General features: G+C 38.4%; 1 protein-coding gene across 11 annotated transcripts in view; it reads left to right on the forward strand.

The window, feature by feature from the left end:
• The window catches only part of QKI (QKI, KH domain containing RNA binding), a 160,336-nt gene that overhangs the window by 120,954 nt on the left and 13,598 nt on the right, over positions 1-25,784 (forward strand). For all 11 annotated transcript variants that reach the window (XR_011568563.1, XM_070796496.1, XM_070796497.1 and 8 more), the window contains 2 exons: positions 1,235-1,378; positions 24,983-25,070. Coding sequence is in view for 10 of the 11 variants with exons in the window: in XM_070796496.1 (XP_070652597.1) it covers positions 1,235-1,378; positions 24,983-25,070 (232 nt within the window). In the remaining variant the exon portion in view is untranslated. The remainder of the gene's footprint in view (positions 1-1,234; positions 1,379-24,982; positions 25,071-25,784) is intronic.

The raw sequence follows: 25,784 nt of genomic DNA on the forward strand, positions 1-25,784 counted from the left end.
TGCATGGTGTCTGACAGACATCGACTATTGCTGTTTCCCTTGAAGCTTCCAAGTATTTTGTGGCACCTGGTGAGTGTGCTATGCTGTCTCCTTGAATTCACTCCTTGGGAGCACACAGGTGGCCGACCACAGGCTGCTGTGCTTTGTTTGGTTTCCCATTTCCCCTCACAACACTTGGGTGCCTTTTCACACTTAATGATATTAATAGAAAATAAAGAGAAGCATTTAACTTTTTTTAAGAACTCATTTCTATCCTTATTGTCTGAGTTCCATATATTTCTTTTCCTTGGCATGACCTCTGCAAACATGTGAGTTGTGGTAGAAAACTTTTTTTTTTGTTTGTTTTTAATAACCAGTTTATTTTTCTTTGATTGGAAGAATTCAGTAAATAGTATTCACAATTCAGTAAACAGAATACTTATAGATGAAACTTCAAAAAAAAGTATTGTTCATTGTTTATGTGTGGTACATTGCACTGAACCATATGCATTTATTTATACCATTTTGATATTCATGTTGATATTGTTTTTAATTATTAAAATTATATTTATGAAATACTTACAAATATATCTGTATATTATCTCTAAAGCTTAAGGCAAGAAGCAGCTCTGAAATGATTATATTTTAGCTGAAAGGAAAGTATGGCCAATCTTTCCTGTAGCTTGACAGTGTTTTTTACCTGGGGATCACTGGGTCATCTGAAGACACAGGGGAAATGAAATGCAGATGTTCTCTGCTAAAACTAGTGTTTATGATGGTATGGTTAAAAGAGTGACTGTACACCTCACCGTTTTTAAAGTAAGGTCTGATAGAACTACAGTTAAAAGTATCGTTACATTTATTCCTTGTTAGTATTTTATAATGAAATGGTTCCATAATCATTACTTGAAATGCTTAAAACAAATGGCATTTGTCTACACAATAATGTCTGTTGGTAAAATACTTTTCCTGTTCTTGAATTCAGCCAATGTTACTAAAAGCAGTTGCAAGAACATGGGAAAACTGCTGAATTTGAGAATGAAGATGTTGATTCAGTTCCTAAATTTGGCAAGTTACTAGCCACATGGCCTTGACAGGTGACTTGCTTAAATTTACCTCAGTGACCTTTTATTTACTCATAGCAAAACAATGCAAGCATAGCTTAATGATTGCAGCAGGTCATTATTATGGATAGAAAGATGTGCTGTCTCTTTGAAAGAAAAATTTGTAATCATGTGCATTGTAAATTTTTTAGGAGGAGCAAAATCGAGGCAAGCCTAATTGGGAGCATCTCAATGAAGATTTACATGTACTGATCACTGTGGAAGATGCTCAAAACAGAGCAGAGATCAAACTGAAGAGAGCTGTTGAGGAAGTGAAGAAATTACTGGTACCTGCAGTAAGTAATAATTTCCAAATCTTAGATTTAGGCCCAAGATCTTTTTCAGTTAATGTTTTAATTATTATAATGTTTATGTTAATAAAGAATAGGTTATTATTTGTTCAAAATTTTAAGCACAAAATATAAAAATAATTTACAAGTCATTTGCTATAGAATAAGAGACAGACAGTGCTCCATTTCTTAAATGGGAAAGTCTGCTCCCTGTTTATTTTTTGTGAAGTGGAGCAAACCGAATCAGTGGCCTGTTTTTCAAAAGTGTGGTTACCTTTGCATCAGTCTGTTACGGAGTAAAAATGTAGGTCCGTCAAGTAGGGCTGATGAAAGCTTTGTCTCTCTTTTAGATCAGTTTCTCATTGCAAACAAGCAGTGAGTGTACACGAAGTCCACACGAGCTAATACTTCTGTTGGGTGATCTGTGTTAGTAGGAGTGCATTACCTGTGTTGCCTATGGATTCCGTGGGCTTCCCAGGTGGCACAGTGGTAAAGAACCGACTTATCAATGCAGGAGACACCAGAGACCCGGATTCCATCCCTGGGTCAGATCAGGAAGATCCCCTAGAGTAGGAAATGGCAACCCACTCCAGTGTTCTTGCCTGGGAAATTCCAGTATCCTTGTACCTATATTCCTTGTGATTTGATTCTAATTTTTCTAATTTTGATAATTTGAATGTATTTCCATCAGTTTGCATAACACCACACATAACTTACTGTTCAGAGTTCAAACCTTTTAAATTCAAATTGGGGTTTCAAAACAGCCTTACAGTAAGTTCCTTCCCCCACCCAAGCCCCTTCCTCCCGACCCCCCTTCTCCCAGCAAGCACAGGAACTCAGACAAGCCTTAGCAGTTTTTAATTTCACTGCAAAAGTATTGTAATAGGGGTTTTGAGATGATCACACTTAATCTGTAGAGTTGTAGTGACTTTACCTGACAGAATTGTTTATGCTGGATAGTACTGTTTTTTTTATTTCAAATGTTTCTTTGATTTGAATAATTAGTTTGTTTTAGTCTCTTTTGTTTCTTCAATCACAAAATAAACCATGCATAACTAGAGAAAAGTAATTTCTTCAGTTACATATAGTGTAACCAGTCTGGCAAGTCTTCACGTGTTACTATGAAATATCTACTAAAGATGTTCTTTTTATCATAGGTACAGTTAGTTGTTCAATCTCATTTCCATAAATCTGAACTATACCTCCTTTAGATTCTTGAGATCTTCAATATACTTTTATAAATACAGTGTAGCATTTTGTGGAAATCACATCATCCTCATTGACAGATAAGGACTATTGATGAGTGCCCTGATTTTGCTCATCTTTGGGGACAGGTTATCCTTGACAGAAAAGAACTATTGATGTAAATCTGCCTCCACTGTATTTCTTGAAGACAAATTCTTGCCAACCCAGTTAAAATAAATCTCTCTTTTCACTTTTAGTCTTAACCCACTCAATTGATTCTCAGAAATTAGTAAGAGTGATTTTTTTTGTTTGTTTGAAAAAACTGTATAAAGATAATCAATGATTGGACACATCACTCCTCTGGAAGCAGGGTAACCAGTGAGTTACCTTGTCTGGAACTCCTTGTTGTATGCTGAAGAAGTAGTCTTAATTGTAAACAAAGTATAGGTAGTTGAGAAAACTTTAAAAGTCAGAGAAGGAAAATGTTTGTGAAATAATTAATTTTAGGATTTTACTAAGCATATAGATAGAACATTAAGCAGAGGTTTTATAGGAAGATATAATGATAGCCTTCTTATTTTAAGTGGCTCCTGTGAGAAAATTAGTTACTTGAAATTGTTAGGAACTTGTGATTCTTACTTGTGGTTTGTGTTTTTTTAGTTGGGTTAAAAAAACTATAGTTTGTATGCTTCTTACGGAGTTTTACAGTGTGGACTGTTGGTTTTAGCTGAGTATTTAGGCAGGGTGTGTCGGTCATTTCTGTTTATTAGGCCACGTTGCAGTGCGCTGCTGCACGCTTTCCTTTAGTTGTGGTTCTTTAAGCTTCTATGAGAAAGTTACTAATTTAATCTAACCCTTTGATAAAATACTATTTTGTAATTAGACAAATGGCATTTTAATAGATTAATTGTTAATCTTATATATGTAAAACTTAGGCTTTGAGATACGCGTGTTGAACTGGTTTATTGTAATTAGAAAACTCAGATGAAATTTTAGTGCTTGTTTTTTTATTCAGATAATAATTCGCACACTTTTCCTGTGAGCCTTTCAAAATAAATGAGGCTGTTAAATTTCTTGGCTGAACTTACAGTTTTTGCTTAGCATTTACCTAATGTGCTTACACATACACAGTATTTTGGGAAATTGTGATCTCTTATCTTTATATGTTCAAATCACTTTAACATAGATTTGATCCTTACAGAGAACTTGTATGTTAATTTACTCATGTTCTGTTATCAGATGTTTTCATTTCCTTTATTCCCACCACACTGATACCGTAATGTGCTATAAATTTCCATTTCTCCCATTCAAGTACCAACCAGGCCCAACCCTGCTTAGCCTCTGAGATCAGACAAGATTGGGCACGTTCAGGGTGGTATGGCTGTAGACTAAATTTCCATTTCTTTTTGCCTTTTTTAACAGAATATCTGAACCTACTTTTAATTAAATTTGGTCTTAGTATCCTCATGTATATATTATGACAATTGATTAATTATTGTACAGGGCCTTGTTAACCATTTTAAGAACTGTGGCTTTTGGTCTAGAATGGGTGGGCTTCCCTGGTGTCTTAGATGGTAAAGAATCTGCCTGCAGTGTGGGGAACCTGGGTTGGAAGATCCCCTGGAGGAGGGCATGGCAACCCACTCCAGTCTCCTTGCCTGGAGAATCCCATGGACAGAGGAGCTTGGTGGGCTACAGTCCATGGGGTCATAAAGAGTCAGACAGGACTGAGCTCTCTAAGTAGAAACCATTGGCGTGCTTAAGGAGAAGGGAATGACATGATCTGATTAATATTTAGTAAGGATTACTGGTCTGCTCTGTTTAAAACAGAATAAATCACACAATGTGAAAGAAAGGAAGCTCTCATAGGAGTTCACAAATTAAGGCCCGTGGGCCAAAACCAGCCTCCCACTGGGTTTGAATAGCCCATGAGCTTAGCATGGTTTTTACATTTTTTAATGACCAGGGGGAAAAAATCAGAAGAATAATATTTGAAGAAGAATAATACTTCATGAAATGTGAAAATTATATAAAATTCAAATTGCATTGTCTAAGTTTTATTGAAGCACAGCCATGCTTATGCTTCTTCGTTTACATATTGTCTGTGGCTGCATCTGAGCTCCAGTGGTGAGTTGAGTAACTGCCACAGAGACCATATGCCCAGAAAAGCCATTTACTGTCTGGTATCTACAGAAAAAGTTTGCCAGTTCCAGGACTCTTGAATTAATTCAGATGAGAGGTGATGATGGGTTGGGTCAGTGTAGCCACAGAAGTGAGTCATGGTCTCATTTCTAAGCATATTTTTAAAGTGAAACTGGCAGGATTTGCTAATGGATCATCTATGGGATGTTAGAAAGCAAGGCGTCAGGCATGATACCAAAATTTTTAGCCTGAACAACTGAAAGGATATAATTGCTGTTACTCTGATGAAGGGTGTGTTAGGAATAGATTTTGAAGAGATTACTTGGAACTCAGTTTTGAATCTGGTAAATTTAAGATGCCAATAGCTATCCAAGTGTAGCTCTTCTAGTATTGTATTCAGATTAACAAATATTTATTCCAGGTTGACTGTATTTTAGAGCATTAAGGGTATAGAAAGTTATTTAAAGCAGGATGTTTAATGTTTAGGACAGTGGCAGTTCCATAACTATATTTCATAAGGTACTTTTCATAGGTATTCTGGATAAAAGAAAGCCGTAAATATAAGTATTGTGAATCTCTGGTAGAAACCATTTCCAAATTTAATTGACCATCAGAATTTTTTTTCTGAGAGTGTATTCACCATCTAGTGTTATAGAGATACTTGTTTGAGGAATGATCTATAAACTGATGGGTCTGATTTAAATACATAAGAGCAGTCTTTTTAACTCTGAAGCATAGCCATTTTGAAGACATGAAAAAAAGGCTCTTCTTCAGGAACTTTTTCTTTTTTCACACAAATAAAAACTCATTAATTTTAAATGTACAGTTTGACCCTTGACAACTGTGTATATTTACAGCCACTACTACAGTCAAGGTTTCCATTACCCTAAAAAGTTTTCTCTTAGCCCTTTTGCCATCAATTCAGATTACCAAGTTACCATCACAATCAAGTTAGCATCCATCATCTCATATACTCATTGGTTTTTTGTGTATAATCCACTCTTAGCAAATTTCAGGAGTACAGTGTATTAATTAAATGTAACCACTATACTGTGCCTTAAATCCCCAGAACTTATTCATCTCATAACTGAGAGTTCGTGCCGTTTGATGGACGTCACCTCTTCCCTAGCCCCTGGCAACCAACATTCTACTCTCTGGTTGTATGAATTTGCCTCTTTTAAATCAGTTCGCTTTTTCTAGATTTCCTTTCTTTGTACTTTCATGCAGCTTGGCTCTTTTGAGTTTCATCCATGCTGTTGCATGTATCAGTGGGTTGTCCTTTTGATTGATAATTAGCATTCCATTGTATACATAAGCCACAGGTTGTTTCTCCTTTCACTTAATTTTTATTTCTGTGAATACAAATGATATGGAGCATCTTTTAATATGCTTCTTGAGAATTCATATATTTTCTTTGATGAAGTATCTTAAATCTTTCTATCATTCTTCTTGGCTTGTCTTTTTTACTTTTTAGTGTTAAAGCAATTCTTTATGTGTTGAAAATGAATCCTTTATTGGACAAATATTCTAATCTGTGACTTGTATTTTTCTTTTGGTTTTGTGGAAAGGCTTTTATTACAAATCCCATTTCATTCATATTAATAAATATTGAACTTAGTTTATTTCCCTGTTCTTGTATTTTTCAAGAAATTTGTCTTTGTCATCTGAGTTGGTAAATTTTTCATCTTGAAGTTGGTCACAATACTCTATCTTTTTAAGGTCTACTCTGTTCATGTAGGTTGTGTGAGCTATACATGCACACATGTGCACACGTCTAAACTGCCATTTCAGTGCCTTCAAGGAGAACACGCTAGGATACACACACATTATTACAACGAATGGAGGTCTTTATAATCTTTCAGTAATTCAGGGGAAAAATGGGAAAGAAGACTTGAACATTATCTACCACCTTCATCTAAATGGGGCTTCCCTGATAGCTCAGTTGGTAAAGAATCTGCCTGCAATGCAGGAGACCCCAGTTCGATTCCTCGGTCAGGAAAATCCCCTGGAGAAGGGATAGGCTACCCACTCCAGTATTCTTGGGCTTCCCTTGTAGCTCAGCTGGTAGAGAATCTGCCTGCAGTGTGGGAGACCTGGGTTCAGTCCCTGGGTTGGGAAGATCCTCTGGAGGAGAGAGAGCCTACCCACTCCAGTATTCTGGCCTGGACAATTCCATGGACTATATATAGTCCATGGGGTCGCAAAGAGTCAGACATGACTAAGTGACTTTCACTTACTTCACCTAAATGGCATTTATAAAACACATAAACAAGTACCGCAGAATACATGTGCTTTTTAAGTATAAAAGTGATATTCACCAAAACAGACAGTATGATGGAATAGTACAAAAATGCACTCTAATTCAAAGAGAATAAAATCTTAACAGAAAGCATTTTTTGGAAACAGAATTCAGTTATCAGTCAGTCACAATAAGATAAATTTAAAAGTCCCAAATATTGGGAAACATTTCGAAATAACTCATAAGTCAAAGAAGAAATCATGAAATAAAATAGGAAATACTGTGAAGTGAATGGTAATAAAAATACCACATAATATTTGGGATGCAGTTAAAGCATTATTCAGAGAAAATATTTTTAGCATAAATAAAAGGTCTCAAAAGTATAAAAGAAAGGTCATAAGTCACTAATAGTCCACCTTTAAGAAGCTGTGGAAATAAAAACAAATCAAGTAGAAAGAAGATAAAAAAGCAGAAATCAGTGAAACAGAAAAGGAACAAATAGAGAAAATCAACAAAACCAAAAGCTCACATGTAGCACTAAAAGATGAATAAAACTAAATAAAATTCTAGAGAGGTGATGACTTTGGAGATAGCACAGTCTGTTTTTAAAGTGCAAGTTTTAAACTGAATTGTTAATTTAGTTCTTGACCAAAGGATCAATAATTGAAGTCTGTGGTATCGTTGGCCTCCTTTTCGTGTCATTGGGAAAGAAGGATTAAAAGATCCAGCTGTAATGCACTCGCCCCTTGATAGAGCTGTAACGTGAGAGACCGTCTCTCATGTACGGAGGGTGTTGCTGCTGTTTTTCTGCCTTGCACAACCATTTTAATCTGAATGGGAAATCTGTCTAGGGACCCAGAGTACAGTAATTAGCAGTCTCTTCAGAGTGTCAGAGCAGAATTACCATTGTAATGGTTTAGCTGCAGGATAAAAGGATTGAATTTGGGTCTTCCTGTCTGCCAAACTAAATGAGTTGCCATGGGAATTTTTAAATGTGAGAGGCGTTTACGTAAAACAATTTGGCGGGTTTGAATAAACTCATAAATTACAGGTTTGAAAGGAACCAGTCCTTGCTTCCTCTTATATAGGCAAGACTGTACAGAAGGCTGATAGCTTCTTACATTCTTCATTGGAATAAGCTGATCCATGCTGCCATGTGGATGGTCCTGTTATTAAGGCTTGTGTTTTCACTAAATACAGCACAGTAAACAAATTTAAGGAAAAATATTTTGTTCCAGATCTCTGGAGAAAAAAGTGAAAATTGTAAACATAAGTTTGTCTTCCTAAGTTAAATATATCTTCAAGTAATGCTATTAAGTGTTTTGTTTTAATAAACATTAATATAAGATTAATTTTTTGCTTAGGGCATATAATAAAGAGGTATCTTTACACTTCTCATATTTGTCACACAAAGATGAACATTTAAAGCTTTTTGGAAATCAGATGAGGTACTCATACTTGTAAATAGGATTATTTAGGTTGCATGTAAATAACTTGCAGAGAGAGCTCTGTCTTTCGCTGTCTCTCCACAGATCTGGGTTTTAGTGTAATGACTTTTTAGTGAGGAAATGTTGCCTTAAACGCCTCAGGTGATGAATATCTCTCTAAGCTTGTTTAACCTCATTCGTCCTCAAGGTATCAGTAATAGTGATAGTTCTTGCATTTGGTGCTTTATATCTGCTCTCCAGAAAAAACATTCAGTGAAATTTAGGTATTTAAAATTTCTAAATGTGAGACTTACTCACACAATGAATACATTCCTCTGGGTGATCGGGGGGCATCTGTTAACATTTTCAAGCCACAAGATTATAGTTTTGTAAGGAAAGGGAAAAATTGGTTGCTGTTAAATAACCTTCGTGGCCTGAAATTGTAGATGCAAGTTACACATGATGATTCTTTAATTCAGATGAGAAAGTATAAAATAAATATTTTTAAAGTATAGTAAATGAATTTTATAGTTTAATCTTTACTAATATAAATTGTATTAATATATCAAAGTAGTTATCTGAATCTGATTTTGTGTTTCTGAGATTGTTGTTAAACCTTAATTAAACTAGACCCAACTATAAGTAAGACTTTCCGAAAATCTCATTTAAATGTGGAATACAAAGACCATCATGGAAGTGCTAGAAGTCCTGGAATCACAATGGCATGACATGATACAGGCTGAGTGTAAGGCTCTCTGATGGGAGTCGGTGTATACTTCTTGTTAAATGTGGTGAGAGAGAAAAGTTCTTTCAGGAATTGAAAGGTGCTTTTTTTTTTTTTTTTTTTTTTTTGCAGAGTGGAACTACTAAATACATTTTAATAGAATTTTACATCAGTTTCCCTGTATGCCCCACCCACAGTGTTAGCTGTGCTGTTTGTTTATTCTGCATTAGACCAGCTACAGGATCGTTGTTCCAGCTAGAGTTTTCACAAATAATTAAAGCACTGTATTTTTGGATAGATAGCAGTCTATCAGTTCAGTTGCTCAGTTGTGTCCAGCTCTCTGCGACCCCACGGACTGCAGCACGCCAGGCCTCCCTGTCCATCACCAACTCCCGGAGGTTGCTCAAACTCATGTCCATTGAATCCGTGATGCCATCCAACCGTCTCATCCTCTGTCATCCCCTTCTGCTCCTGCCTTCAATCTTTCCAAGCATCTGGGTCTCTTCCAAGCAGTCAGTTCTTCTCATCAGGTGGCCAAAGTATTGGAGTTTCAGCTTCAGCATCAGTCCTTCTAAAGAATATTCAGGGCTGATTTCCTTTAGGACTGACTGGATCTCCTTGCAGTCCAAGGGACTCTCAAAAGTCTCCTCCAACACCACAGTTTAAGAGCATCAATTCTTCAGCGCTCAGCTTTCTTTTAGTCCAACTGTCACATCCATACGTGACTACTGGAGAAACCATAGCTTTGACTAGACAGACCTTTGTTGACAAAGTAATGTCTCTGCTTTTTAATATGCTGTCTAAGTTGGTCATAACTTTTCTTCCAAGGAGTAAGCGTCTTTTAATTTCATGGCTGCAGTAACCATCTGCAGTGATTTTGGAGCCCAGAAAAATAAAGTCTGACACTGTTTCCCCATCTATTTCCCATGAAGTGATGGGACCAGATGCCATGACCTTAGTTTTCTGAATGTTGAGTTTTAAGCCAGCTTTTTCACTCTCTTCTTGCAGTTTCATCAGGAGGCTCTTGAGTAGTTCTTCGCTTTCTGCCATAAGTGTGGTGTTCATCTGCATAACTGAAGTTATTGATATTTCTCCTGACAGTCTTGATTCCAGCTTGTGCTTCATCTAGTCCAGCATTTCTCATGATGTACTCTGCATAGAAGTTAAATAAACAGGGTGACAACATACCTCCTTGACGTACTCCTTTTCCTAATTTAGAACCAATGTGTTGTTGCATATCCAGTTCTAACTGTTGCTTCTTGACCTGCATACAGATTTCTCAGGAGGCAGGTCATACAGTCCATACATGCAGATTAAATTAAGAAAGCATGACAAAGTGTAGATTTTAAGACTTCAGTCACTGTCACTGAGGTCTCTTTAATCCCCATCCAGCCTTAATGTTGTCTGGCACTGGGGTCAGGTTTTTTTAAACAGAGGAGCTTTTCCTCAGACTTGAAGCTTCACTTTTAATGAAGCTTCTAGGTGATAATAAAATGTGTCTTATGTACAAGGTCTCATAAATAAAGACTGAAGAAACACCCTCCTTTTTATTCTTAGAAGGATTTGTTGAGGGATAGCTTTTCTAAGTACAGATTCTGTGGGAGTTGACTGTTTAGATAGCTTGTAACTTTTAAAACAAGGGATTCTAGGCTTAGAGTAATAGGGCAGTGTATGTTTACTCTCTAGGAAATATTTTTACAGTTTATATAGGAAGTCCTTCCATTTTAATCTCTTGTTCCATACATCCCTCAGAATTTGCCTGTTGAATCTCCTATGTAACGTTTTACACTTGCTTGAGCCCACTTATTTTTAAATTTTAATGTTTTTATTCCATAATTAAATATGCCACTCACTGGCTGGGATAATGCATTTTAGTTTTGTTATCTGTTTCCCTATTAAATGTATGATACTCTACACAGATCTCTAAAACTAATATAAAATATATTTTATTAAAGAATTTAAATTATTTAATAGAAAAATAGGTGAGTAATGTCTCAGTATGTCTTTAGTTCAATTATTTTCATACATCCCTTTAATTTGTTTGCATGCCCTTCTGATGGTTGGTAAGTAGCATCATGTTCCTTTTATATAGGTGAAGCGTTTGTAATCCATTCACTCTGTACTAATGTACACTGAAATTGAATTGGCAAAAATGTTAAGAAAACCAAACACCCTGTATTTTATTTAATTGCTCCTTATTTTTTTGATCCTTACAGTCAATTTTTCTTGACAACATTTCAAATGTCTTAGAATTACAGTATTTATAAGTAAAATTCAGGTAGCTACCATTGAGAGATTTAAGAAGTATATTAATGATTCAGTCATAGCTCATGGCTTGAATTGCCTTCTGTATTTTTGATAACTGAATTTTGAAAATTTAATTTCAAAAGTGATACTTTTTAACAACAAGATTTCTCCTTTATGGGAATTTCTCTGAAGCCTATATTTATACTGCAGGGTTATGTAAGTGGATGTGTTTTGTCTATTATTTTCTTAATTTTTAATGCCTTTGTGGAAAAAATAATCTGTAATATACATTAAAATCATTTAAGTATATTAAAATCAAATATAAATTAAACTGACATAGCATGTTTTTTAATTAAACATCTTTATGAATATAGTATCTTCAAATAAGTTAGCAGATTTGTGAATTCACTTACATTGTGATACTGTTTTATGAATTCTGTGAGTGATGACAGTATGCTCTGTTTAAATAAAATTCCTTGATTATTGAATTTAGCACCTGTGGAATTACAACATACTTGTTATAATTTTTTTATATTAAAAGACTCGGTGACTGTCAGAAGCGATTCATTTCACAAACTTATATTGAGAAACTGCTATTTACCAGGCTCAAGACCAGAAAGGTTTAGATTTAGTAATATACATGAGAATAGGACAGAACTAATTAGTTTACCAGTTACCTTTTTGATCACTCAATAGTTCTCAGAAATGTCATGCTCTCACTAAAAGTGAATACTTTTTCAGAGTGATCTCTCCAGTTTGTTCTTGGGCAGTCTCATCAGTAACTGTGTCTCCGAGGACCACTGCCATGGTGATTGTTTTTTATTATGCTTTTGATCTTCAACTCCGGATCACCAGTGTTTTCAACACCTCCCTGTGGATGACGTCTTGGCATCTCAAACATAATGTGTCCAGACCTAAAATCACATCATTCCCGGTCCTCCTCACACAGTGATTGCTCCATTGTGTTCTCTGTGGATGGCATCAGTTGCCTGGAAGTCAGATGTCCTTCATTTCCCCTCTGCTTACCTGCAGACCCCCTCCTTCCCGTCTGCTTTATCACCAGGTTCTGATCCTGTCTCTTAATAGCACATGACTCTTAGCTTCTCTGCTTTTTCTCCTGGGCTAGATCTCTGGTACTCCCTCAAGTTGCAGCTGAGTTCCCTCTCCCATACCTCTGTGTGACCATGTACACTGGAAAAGCCTGTTTAGGACACTGTTTAGGAAGATGTGTGCATCTTCTGGCATGAAGTGGGGAGTAAATAAATGCAATTCATCTTCATGTTATTTATCCAAAAGAAATAATCCCCAGTCAGGAGAGCAGTTTATAACAGTGTTCTTTATAAAACAGGTTAATGTTGAGCCGTGGGGAACTGTTCAGTCCCACCTGACACACGTACGGTTGGTTTTATCCTCTGACCCTCTCTCACTCCTATTTTTAACCCTCCATCCCCACTGGAATTAGCTCAGTTCAGACATCATTATGTGTTGCTTGGATTAGGAACCTATAATTGCCTCTTAATCTTTATGATCTTGCTGTATTTTTCCAAATATTCTCCTTACTGAAGCTAAAGTGATGCTTCTAAAATAGAAACCTAATCATGACTCTCCTTAGGTTAAAACACTTGAATGACTTCTAATTATTCCAAGGAGTACGTCCAATTGCTTGAGCATGACTTGCAAACTGTTATTAACCTTACCAGCTTCATTATTTATTTCATACTCTTGATTCTAAATTTTTGAACATGTTCTTTTTTTCAGAACCAACTTCATTCTTCCTCCTCTTTAACTCTTTAACTCTTACTCATCCTTTGAGTCTCACATTGTGTATTGATGCCCCAAAGCCTTCCCTCCCCTGTTCATCACCAACCCAAATTTAGTTCAACACTCTTGCACTGTGTTTCTGGAAAGTCCTTATTGTCACTTTGTTTTAATTGCTTAATTTTATGTTTCCGGCTCCTTTCCCGACTCCTCCAACCCCACCCCCACCACCAGTTTTCTCGAGGGCAAACTATTTGTTAGGTAAGAACTATCCAAGAGATAGTGTTTCAGTAAACATTTATGTAACGAATATAATTTTATTTTAGAATTTCAGGAACTATAATATAAAAATTTTTGGTGGAATATTTCATAAAAATAGTAGGATATAAAATTGAATAGCAAATATGAAAGGAAAAATTCCATTCATAGTGAAACCTACATAGGAATAATGATGTTTTCATATAGTAGTAGATTATGGATAATTTTAAATTATAATTTTAAAGCAATATAGAAGCACCTAGATTTTGTTTGAGTTTTTGCAACTCCACGGGCCGTAGCCTGCCAGGCTCCTTTGTCCATGGAATTCTCCAGGCAGGAATACTGGAGTGGATTGTTGTTCCCTTCTCCAGGGGATCTTCCTGACCCAGGGATCGAACCCAGGTCTGCTGCATTGCAGGCAGATTCTTTACTGCAGAGCCACCAGGGAAGCCCAAATTTGAAAAGACAATAATACTTGAGTCAATTTGTTCCTAAGTCTCGATCATTTCAGTGTTTTCTGCATACAGTTCTTGGGCATATCCTAGTAAATAATGATCCTGCTTAAGATATTACTGTTTTTGCCTTCCTTGGTGGAACATCATTGGTACTTTTTTCAAAATAAATCAGTTTAGTGTGTATGGAAAGCAATCTATGAGGCAGATGGATGCCTTTCTTCCCTTTTTGTTTTTGTTTTGTTTTGCTTTTGTATGCTCCATGAGGCATGTAGGATCTTAGTTCCCAGACCAGGAATGGAACTTGTGCCCCCTGCAATGGAAGCACAGAGTCCTGACCACCAGACTGGGAGGGAAGTTGGTGCCCCCCTTCCTTGATAAACTCATCAGGTATCATAGGGAATTCCTTGGCAACCTGAGCAGACCTGTTCCCTTCCAGGTCTCCTGTTGATACTACAGTACAGTTCAGTCACTCAGTCATATCCTACTCTTTGCTACCCCATGGATTGCAGCAACGCCAGGTTTCCCTGTCCATCACCAACTCCCGGAGCTTGCTCAGACTCATGTCCATTGAGTCAGTGATGCCATCCAACCATCTCATTCTCTGTCGTCCCCTTCTCCCGCCTTCAGTCTTTCCCAGCGTCAAGGTCTTTTCCAGTGAGTCAGTTCTTCACATCAGGTGGCCAAAGTATTGGAGTTTCAGCTTCAGCATCCGTCCTTCCAGTGAATATTCAGGCTGATTTCCTTTAGGATTAACTGGTTTGATCTCCTTGCAGTCCAGGGGACTCTGAAGAGTCTTCTCGGTATGTACGATTTAAACATTCATCCAAGCCTTGGGGCTTCCCAGATGCTGATAGTGATAGAGAATCCACCTGCCAGTGCAGCAGATGCACGAGATGCAGGTTCGATCTCTGAGGTGGGAAGATTCCCTGGAGTAGGAAATGTTAGCCCACTCCGTATTCTTGTCTGGAAAATTCCATGGACAGAGGAGCCAGGCAGGCTGCAGTTCCTGGGGTCACAGAGAGTCGGACAGGACTGAGCGACTGACAGCATCAGGTCACAGCACACAGCTGTCATCTGCAACTTACAGGAAGATCTGTGCTCTTTGAAGAAAATAACTCCTGGGTTCTTATAACGCTTTTCAGCATTTATCATTTTTTTCCACTACTTTCCAGTTTTGTTTCTGTTAGTAATTTTGTGTTACTAGTTTATGGGTTCATTATTGGATATGGTGTGATTCTTACTATTCATAAAACACCTTAGAATAGCAGCCAAGCCCAAAATGGAAGAGCCCAAACCCAAAATGACTGTGCATAATCAGCTTGCTTAAGCAGAGTGGATTTATTGTTGTTCAATCACTAAGTCGTGTCCAACTCTTTGTGACCCCTTGGACCACAGCATGCTAGACTTCCCTGTCCTTCACCATCTCTTAGAGTTTGCTCAACTTGTGTCTGTTGTATCAACGATGCCATCCAAACATCTCATCCTGTCACCCTCTTCTCCTTTACCTTCAATCTTTTGCAGCATCAGAGTCTTTTCCAGTGAGTTGGCTCTTTGCATTAGATGGCCAAACTGTTGGAGCTTCAGCTTCAGCATCAATCTTTCCAATGAATATTAAGGGTTCATTTCCTTTAGGGTTGACTGATTTAATCTCATGCTGTCCAAGGGACTCTCCAACACTGCAGTTCTTCAGCAGTAGCCCTTATTTATGGTCCAGCTCTGTACATGGCAATGACTGTAGCCATGAAGTCAAGACACTTGCTCCTTGAAAGAAAAGCTATGACCAACCTAGACAGCATATTAAAAAGCAGAGATGTAACTTTGCCAACAAAGGTCTGTCTAGTCAAAGCTGTGGTTTTTCCAGTATGTACGGATGTGAGAGTTGGACCCTTAAGAAAGCTGAGCATGGAAAAATTGATGCTTTTGAATTGTGGTGTTGGAGAAGACTCTTGAGAGTCCTTTGGACTGCAGGGTAATCAAAACCAGTCCATCCTAAAGGAAATGAGTCCTGGTATTCGTCGGAAGGACAAATGCTGATGCTGAAGCTCCACTGATGCTAAGAACTGACTCATTGGGAAAGACCCTGATGCTGGGAAAGATTGAAGGCAGGAGGAGAAGGGGATGACAGAGGATGAGATGGTTGGATGGCATCACTGACTGGATGGACATGAGTTTGAGGAAGCTCCAGGAGTTGGTGATGGACAGGGAGGCCTGGTGTGCTACAGTCTATGGGGTCACAAAGAGTTGGACGCAACTGAACTGAACCGTACATGACTACTAAAAAAACCATAGCTTTGATTATATAGACCTTTGTCGTCACAGTGATGTCTCTGCTTTTTAACATGCTATCTAGGTTTGTCATCACTTTTCTTCCAAGGAGCAAGCACCTTTTAATTTCATGGCTGCAGTCACCATCCTCAGTGATTTTGGAGCCCAAGTGACTAAAATCTGTCACTGTTTCCACTTTTTCCCCATCTGTTTGCCCTTAAGCAATGGGACCAGATGCCATGATCTTAGTTTTATGAATGTTGAGTTTTAAGCCAGCTTTTCACTCTCCTGTTTTCACCTTCATTAGGAGGCTGTTTAGTTCCTCTTTGCTTTCTGCCACTAGAATGGTTATCAGCTGCATATCTGAAGTGGTTGATATCTCCTGGCAATCTTCATCCAGCCCGGCATTTCACATGATGTACTCTGCATATAAGTTGAATAAACAGGGTGACAGTATGCAGCCTTGATAAACTCCTTTCTCAGTTTTGAACCAATTTGTTTTTCCATGTCCTGTCCTAACTGTTACTTTTTTGACCTGCATACAGGTTTCTCAGGAGACAGGTGAGGTGGTCTAGTATTACCATCTCTGTAAGAATTTTCCAGTTTGTTGTGATCCACACAAAGGCTTTCATGTAGTCAATGAAGCTGAAGTAGATGTTTCTCTAGAATCCCTTGATTTTTCCTGATTTATCTCATGCCTACTTTAAAATGAGGTTTTTAGATTGCTTTATAAGTTTCCACTTAGGAGTAGAGTATTTGCAAATTACTTCAGAAGTGAAGTATTTTTCATTCCCAGAGGAATGTGTTGTTTCCAAGTTTTTATTTTTTATTATTTGAATCTTCAGGTGTGACTAAAGCAAACCCTGCTTCCTCGCTTTCGTTGGATGGCTGAGTGTAAGAAGTATTTTACACTCAGAGTAAGAGTGCTTTATCTACATAGTTCTTATCTTTTGTTTAATTTTACCCTAAAGTGCAGCCAGTGAAAGAGATAACAGCTGTCTTACATACCTTTAATTAAGTAATTAAGAGGATTAAGCCAGATAACAAAGGTTAAATTCTCTGTAAACACTTAAAATAGAAAAGGTTACTCAAATTTCAGGGGAAACAAATCTTCAAAAAATGAACTAACTATTCTTTTCTGACCAAGGAAAACTGTTCAGTGTCTCCATGATCTGAAACAGTTACAGTGCACACGGCGCCCTGATCTGCCCGCCTGTGCTGCTGTCGTGCCCCTGGGAGGTCAGGCGGCCGCCTGGCGTTTGAGGAGACTCACCGTCTCTCTGCTGTCCTGCTCTGCTTTCCTCTGGCCTTGAGTTCGCTCAGAGTTCTAGTCAACTGTGTGTAATGAAGGTGTACCTTATGAAGCAACAAAGGAAAAACGTTAAGGTGGGAATCAACCAAAATTAAGGACCTCACCGTAATGACTATATCCAGAAGTGCTCAGTGTTTTGAATATAAGGGAACTGGTAGTGGTGACCTCAGGTTGCTCTAAGGACCATGTGGCTTTCTGCATCTGCTCTCATTGAGGTCATTAGACTCTGCTTGGTAACTCAGAAATAGGATGAATATCTCCTAGTAAAAAATGGGTTACTTGAAAGAATTCCTGTAGATGATTAAAACTGAGTGGCAGGTTTTGTCACCGTACCGCTGTGTGTATTGTAAGCAGTCTGTAGCCATCGTTGGATCCTTACAGAGGTTTGTGATCCTTGCCCACGCTGTCCACCTGGTCTCCATTACACTCTTGTGTTAGCTTCTGTCACAGAATAGTGTTTCCTGCTTCTTCTGTATACCTCTCACAACAAACAGGTTTTCAGAGCACGGTTTTCAGGTTCCCACTCCTTGCCTTCTGCTATCGAATGAGGCTCTCCTAAGCTCACAGTTTGCAGCCATCCTTCTACAGCACCGACCATATAGTTTGATAAAGTCCACCTAAAATACAGTCAATTTAGGGTTTGGGTTTTTTTTTTTTTTTTTTTTCCTATAAAGGTGTGGCTCTACTGATACTAGTATGCTGCCTGAGTTTCGGGTCATAGAAATCTTTCAAAAGGTTGTCATTTATGTTAAGCTTACTATAAAAAGTAATATTTCAAATTATACAGTATTTGATATAGAAAGGAATAAGTGCTTTCTAATGAGACCTGGCTCTTCTGAGGTTGTCAGAACTTTTAGATGAATCTATAGCTTGTCAAAAAAAAGACAATGTATTATCCCAAAAGTATTTGTTAGTCTTATATAATAGTTTATGGAGCTTTGTGTATATGTCTTTGACAGTGAGTGTTTGAGTGCTTTAAGCCTTAAAATGAAATAAAATGCCTTATGCTCTCTCAGTGTCTTACTTTGCTTTATCAGTGTTAAGTTGTTGCTGCTAAACCAGGGATTGTGCTTAAATGGGAGAATGTGTAATAAATGGGAAATAGTAAAATATATGCTAGGGTTTTTCCCCCCTTAACTGTGTCTCTAACATTCTGACCCACAAATTTTTCAGAGGAACAGTCTTTTTTTGCCCTTATTTGAACTAAGGGCTTGCTTTGTAAAAGACAATCAGGCTGTATTACCCAGGCGAACTCTTTCTGATACTGAGTTTCTGTTACGATTCTGGAAATCCCTCTAATGTGCTTCAGTTCGTGAACATCATTCTTTTGGTGTGTTGGGCTGGTTAGCAGAGTATCTGCATCCTAGCAGGTACTCAGTTGCCTCTGTTAACTGAACACTGCGAGAAGGAAGGACATGGAATTAGCGAGCCTTAAAATAATCTAAAGAAATAGCAGATCATCTGCTTAAATTTTTGACACAAAATAAAGTTGGTGACATAAAAAGGAAAGGAAGCTGATGTGACCACAAGTATCAGACGGGGAAATTCAGGTTCTGTGAAGTAGTGCTACAGAGCCTCCTCTTCAATCAGGAAAACAGAGACCACACTAGGTCTTCCAACAGAGAGGATAAAGTAATTTGTTAAATGGGTGTTGAAGACTAAAACAGGAGAGAGGAGACGGAGTGTAATACAGTTTTAGGAGCTCTAGGAATTGACTGTTATCCCAGGACTGGGAGATAAAAGAGAGAGAATGGTGCTGTCATCGCCATATTACCATCACAGAAGTGGAGAGAGTTCTGTGCAGAGGCAGGATCTCTGACAGAGCTGCGCCTTAGCTGACACAGAAGCTCAGCAGCTCACAAGAGTGCGCACACTGGTTGTGCCTGAGGGGTGGGGCTACTCCTTGAGGCTGATTCTACAATTGCTGGGGAAGAACCCCGGAGCCTGGGCGGAGCTGCCCTGACGAGGTGCACGGCTGAGAGCAGCAGGCACAGGAGGGGCGCCCCTTCTGCCCTCAGCCAGCACTTCGGTCTCCCTTCGATGCCGCTTGGTGTGTCTTATTTGTGGGCGCCTAACTCACCAGCTGGCCTGGAAGACAGAACTATGTAGAGTCCTAAACCCAGCCTTTGGAAGCGTATAGCAGGCCAGCTTGAAATTTAATAGTTTCTATATCATCTTGGAGAAAAATACTGTGAAAATGGAGTGGGAGGTAATTTTTCTGCTAGCTCTTTATATGCTAAGTTAGGAAGTAGACCTCAGATTTGTATTAGCCATCTCCTTGGCATCTCCACTGGGGTGTTTAAGCATTTCAAGCTTCGTATTTCCAAACAGAACTTTTGATCCATATCCCTTCGCCTTTAAACCTGAATGTCATTCTTCAACATCGCCTTTTCCCTCCTCCACTGTGTCCAGTCAGTCATCGAGTCCTGTCGGTTTAACTCACTTCTCTGTCAGGGTTGGTACCTGCCCCCAGCCCCCCCCCCACCGCCCAGTTCTTCTGTCCCCTGGACTGGGTTAAAGCTGACGGCTGGGTCTCTAATCATACTTGAGCCCCAAACCGTCCATTCACAAAATACCAAAGCAAGCCTTTCAGGCCCTGGTACGTCACTGCCCTGTGTAAAGCCCTCTATTTAAATATAAGTTAGGTTCTTCGTCAGACTTTTTAGCTGACAGAAGCAGATGCAGGTAATGATTGGTATTAGTTCTTTATAAACTTTGTCACTCGTTCTCTTTATTACTTGTTCAGCCCTGTTCTCCTAGTGAATAAAGTTAATGTACTTTTTATTTAATGCTTGGAAAACCTTTTCTACTCATTATTTCAAATTTATAGAAAAGAATCAATTTTTAAAAATGTATTGAGAAGGTTCATATTTGTGAGGCATTGCAGGCTAAAAGAAGACTGGTTTATTGGCTGTTCGTTGATTCACAGCTACAAGTCATGAGATTTCCTAAAAAAAAAAATGAAAAAACAGAAGAGATACCTTTTTCTTCATGGCTGTATGTGATTGATTACCCCAAAAGGAGTAGCATGAATTTAGAAATGTTTAGGAAAGGCTGAACTCTGGAGAGGCCAGTGATCTGCCTGGGCTGCAAGAAGAGGCACGCAGCATGCTTCTGGACCAGGCCTCCTCTCGCTTAGAGGCGGAAAAGCTCGGAGTATATTCCAGGAGACAGTGGACAGACGATTTCTACCAGTGCAAAACATTTGCAGAAAGGCCTGCCTTTAGAAGTTACTCAGCGCCTTGAATGCTAAGCTAGAAAGTTCAGGCTTTTATTACAGGCAGTAGTTCAAATTATTGGGCTAGTTGACATTTCAGTTGGAAATATTCATATATTTGTTTTAGCTCTCTGTTGTAATTAATTACATTACGTTCATTTTTCTTATGTGAATTCTTTGATGAATTCAAAAGATACTTCCACTTGAAGTCACCATAAATTACATTGCAGAAGGTATAATGAGGACTTTGGATCAGATACTCTGGTTGAAAGCCATTTTGGCATTGTGACATTTGGTAAGCTACCTAACCTTTCTGAGCTTTGGGGATAATGAAGTACCAGTGCCATAGATCTGTTATGAAACATAAATGCTTAGATGATGAGGATTTAATATCTAATTCTAATAAGGTAGAATAGTGTATAAATTGTTCTATTTTAAAATGTTACTCTGATCTAATACTAACCATGAACTATTTCTAGCACTTTAACACAGCTGTTATATATAGCTGATAACATAGCTGTATGTTAAGTAATATATGCATAAGTTATATATATTTGTATAGACCCATAATTTGTCATCCTTAATTGCAGAACCCAAAAAGTTCAGAGAAGTATGTTTATAGTCTGTTTTTATCCCACTGAGTTCAAGTAATCTTTATATAATGTCTTCCATGCAAAATACATTTACCCCATGACCCAGCAATTCCACTTCTAGGTAATTATCCAGGAGAATTGAAAACTTAGGTTTACCCAAAAAAGCCTTGTACAAGAATTTTCATAGCAGCTTTATTCACTGTACCCCCAAAACTAGAGTACCCAAATATCCAGTCATGTCTTGAGACACAGAGCATCATGTTCTGTGAGTGCAGAGTGGGTGGGAGTGCTGAGGATGCAAGAGAGGCTGATTCTGCACTGTTGTGCCAGGAGACGTTGGGGTGGCCTGCCCCCCGTGACGTGACGTGACGCAGTGTATACCGTGATTTGTCCCTTGTGTCAGCGGCCTCCGGTGACTGTCACCAGGGTGCGCGTCGCTGACACTACCCAGTGCACGTGGGGCTGCATGGGTTCTTATCCTCCTCTGCTGACGTCCCTAGATGGATTTTTTTGTTTCCTACACCCTGCGAATTGTGCCTGCACATGCCCTACACATGCACACATGTATTTCTTCCATCATCTTTTTCTTTGTCTTTCTCCCAAGTTTGACACTGCATCACCAGCTAATGAGTATGGTTATACTGTTACCCAAAAGAAACTGTTCAGTGAAAACATATGTTCAAGCACCTCTTCTTTGTACAGCGCTGTGTGTGAGGCATTTTGACTCTTCATTTCTTTCATCTTTATTTCTGCTTAATTTTCAGACATTTTCAAATATGTAGCACTTTTTCACTCTGAAAGATGACTGAAGGTATACTTAACTGTCTTTCTTTCTATTTAAATAAGGTATAGTTTATCTACTTCTTTTAGTATTCTGTTGCTGTTGTTCAGTCACTCAGTTATGTCCCACTCTTTGCGACCCCATACCAGGCTTCCCTGTCCATCACCAACTCCTGGAGCTTGCTCATAGTCATGTCCATTGAGTCATGTCCCTCCAACCATCTCATCCTCTGTCACCCCCTTCTCCTCCTGCCCTCAATCTTTCCCAGGGTCTTTTCCAGTGAGTTGGCTCTTCACATCAGGGTCTAAAGTATTGGAGCTTCAGCTTCAGCATCACTCCTTCCATTGAATATTCAAGGTTTACTTCCGTTAGGATGGACTGGTTTGGTCTCCTTGCTGTCCGGGGGGCTCTCAACAGTCTTCTCCAGCACCACAGTTTGAAAGCATCAATTCTTTGACACTCACTCTTCTTAATGGTCCAACTCTCATATCTGTACATGCCTACTGGAAAAATCATAGCTTTGGCTGTATAGACCTTTGTTGGCAAAGTGAAGTCTCTGCTTTTGAATACACTGTCTAGATTTACCATAGCTTTTCTTCCAAGGAGCGAGTGTCTTTTAATTAGGTTTAAATTGGAAACAAGTTTTAATTTTCAGTATTGTTAGCTTTCAGTGGACAATTTAAAGGAGTTTTATCATAGTATATTTCTAATTCTTCTCTTCCAGTGATAATGCTTACTATTTTTCTTTAGCACGTAATTGTTGTATCTTTCAAGTAAATCATATTACTACTTTTTTTTATCTGTTCACCTTCATAGGAATCAGGAAGAGTAGTTCCACAGAGTGCAAGTGTCTTCTTCACTTTCTATAACTGCAAGTAGGTTTCTGAAAAGTCATCAGTGGCACACTAAACGTTGTTCATGCTGTTTTCACTTACCTTAAGAAACGTTTTTTGTAGTTTGTTAAAAGTCCCCTTAGCAGTTCTTTTTGTTACAAATTATGGTACCCTATTTGCTGTTACAGTGCCAGGGAAGAGTTTTGTATAATAGGAAAGGGCTGAGAAGCTTGTTACCTGCTCCTTTCTTGACTCAAGAAGGACCAACGTTACATCAGAAAAACGTATCATTGGGTTTCTTTCATTTTAAAATGTTAAGTCCTGGGAGTATAATGTGTAAAATATGTGAGCAGCACATAGTTCTGTTTCTACCACTTCTTCATGGGTGAACCTCATTTTTCTGTGGCTTAAGTTCATTCTGTAAGATTTAAACATTTGAGATTTCTAAATAAAGTTAAAGATATCTCATAGTGATCATTTAAAAATAACTCCTAGCAAATGACTTGGGGAGATGAGGTGGACCAGGAAGATAGGCAGTGATAAATGAGATCTAGGCTTCGCACTCAGGGAGCTTGCTCATTTCTTGGTAGTTGTGGTATACAACAAACTTTAACTCAAAGCAGAAACATATGCTCTAGGGGTGACCCTCTAAGAAGGTAGCATTTAGATTGAAGTCTGCAAGGATAAAGTAGGATTTGAGAAGAGGGATGAGGGGTAGCGTGGAGTGCAGAGAAGCAGTCAAGATGGAGGCAATAGGAGGAGGCACAGAGATGAATAACAGGAAGTGATTTGGTTTGATTTATGCTATAAGATAACAGATAGTAGGAGATTCATTGATTTAACTTGAGAAGATTTTTGGGATCAGACCAAAAGTAGCTTAAATGTATTATTATTTTTTTTTTTTTTAGCTAGTAAGAGACTACAAGGGTTTTAAGACATAGCCTGTCAAGAAACATTAAGATGGAAGTTGTGATTTGGGCAGTTAACTGGCCATTAGGCATAGATTGATTGGAGAACAGATACTCTTAACACATTATAGTAGTTGTGGTAATAAACCAATAATGCCAAGACAAGAGTGACAGCAGTAAATGAGGAGGGTGGGGCAAGGCCAGGGTTAAGGAAATGGCCGAACAGTTTGATGTCAGAGACATCCCTGGTTTTTGCCTGGTGTATACTTGTTAATATTAGTAGTGCTGCTTTTCGCTGTGAAGTTTTACATGGCTTGGACAGTGTATCAGATGATCTTAAAGACTGATTTGCTTTAGAATTGATAGCATTTGCTAATTGAGGGGAGAAAGGGATTTGGGGATAAGAAACCAGAATGTAGACCAGATTTTTAGAATTTCTTATGTTTATGATTTTGTTAAATTTTCCTCTTTGGGAGAATTAAAATTTCCTTACCTGAATACCACAGTTGAATCCCAGTTTATTTTTGTTTTTTGTCTTTTAATGAAAATTTAGACTCTTTAAAATGGTAGATACTGTAGAGACTATACTATATTTAATTTACCTAACATTTTCATTGATTCCATTTAAAAGTAAAACTTTTTCAGTGATTGTTAATACGTCAGTGTAGCTTACATAGTGAAGTCACTCAGTCGTGTCCGACTCTTTGTGACCCCATGGACTCTAGCCTACCAGGCTCCTCCGTCCATGGGAGTCTCCAGGCAAGAATACTGGAATGGGTTGCCATTTCCTTCTCCAGGGTATCTGCCTGACCCAGGCATCGAACCCAGGTCTCCCGCATTGCAGGCAGATGCTTTAACCTCTGAGCCACCAGGGAAGCCTACGTAAGAAGAGTCCAAATAGAAACGGAGCTGGTGGCAGTTGAGAGCATCTTGTGTGTGAATGTCCCATTACTGAGTGGGCTTCAGCATGCAGCACCTTTTGTTTCCCCTGGAGAGGGAAACGGCACCCACTCCAGCGTTCTTGCCTGGGGGATCCCACGGACGGGGGAGCCTGGTGGGCGACAGTCCATGGGGTCGCAAAGAGTTGGACATGACTGAGTGACTGAGCACTCACTCACTCACCTTTTGTGTCCTGGATCTTTTTTCCCTGGTTGAAACCAGTGGCTGTAGTGACGTGACACCTGTTCTAAGGTTTTTGCACAGATACGGCTGTAATGTGTACGGACCGTTTCAGGTGCTTAGTGCTCTTGTCTTCTCTACGTATAGGCAGAGGGAGAAGACAGCCTGAAGAAGATGCAGCTGATGGAGCTTGCGATTCTCAACGGCACCTACAGAGATGCCAACATTAAATCACGTAAGACCAGAGCGTACAGCTGTCTCAGCTGTTTTGTCCGCAGACCCCTCTTCTTTTGGCAGCACAATACACGAACAGTTAAAGTGAAGAGTTGAAACAATTGTCACTTGATATGGGGCTCACTGTTCCATTTTTATACTGTTTTCAAGAATGAGGGCACTCTTGATTTTATTTTACACCAGCATGCCTAAGTTTTGAGTTCATAAGCTTTTTCTTTTATTCTTTTGTTGAAATTTCAGCTTTTGAATTCAAGAGTTTCAAAAAAAGTTTTGTTAACTACAGATTTAAGACTTCTAGTTTATTTTGTTACATTTATGCAAAGGAGAAGTGTTTTCTAAAAACTAAAAGCTAATTTGGAATATATATGAATGCAGTGATTCTTCTGTTGAATTCTGTTCTTTCACCTCGCTTGCATGGTTTTCCTCCAGTATTTTTTTTCTCTATTGATTTCATACATGAGTTCACAGAGAGCAGTAGATGATACTATTTTTAATCCTGCTTTCCCCTTAATGTGTATTGTGCATGCTTTCGTAAACTTAGAGGATTGCTTTTTTATATTTAAAATGAAATAATGCGAAATTTATATTTTGAGACTGTCTAAGTTTTATTCATCATTCATATGAACATAATATCATTTAAATTACAGGTATAGAATTTTAAAGACATAGCCAGCTTTCCAAAATATAGACACCCTAGTGTGTTTAGAGTGATTAC

The sequence above is a fragment of the Bos indicus genome, chromosome 9, assembly GCF_029378745.1.
Source record: "Bos indicus isolate NIAB-ARS_2022 breed Sahiwal x Tharparkar chromosome 9, NIAB-ARS_B.indTharparkar_mat_pri_1.0, whole genome shotgun sequence".
In the NCBI taxonomy this organism is placed as follows: domain Eukaryota; kingdom Metazoa; phylum Chordata; class Mammalia; order Artiodactyla; family Bovidae; genus Bos; species Bos indicus.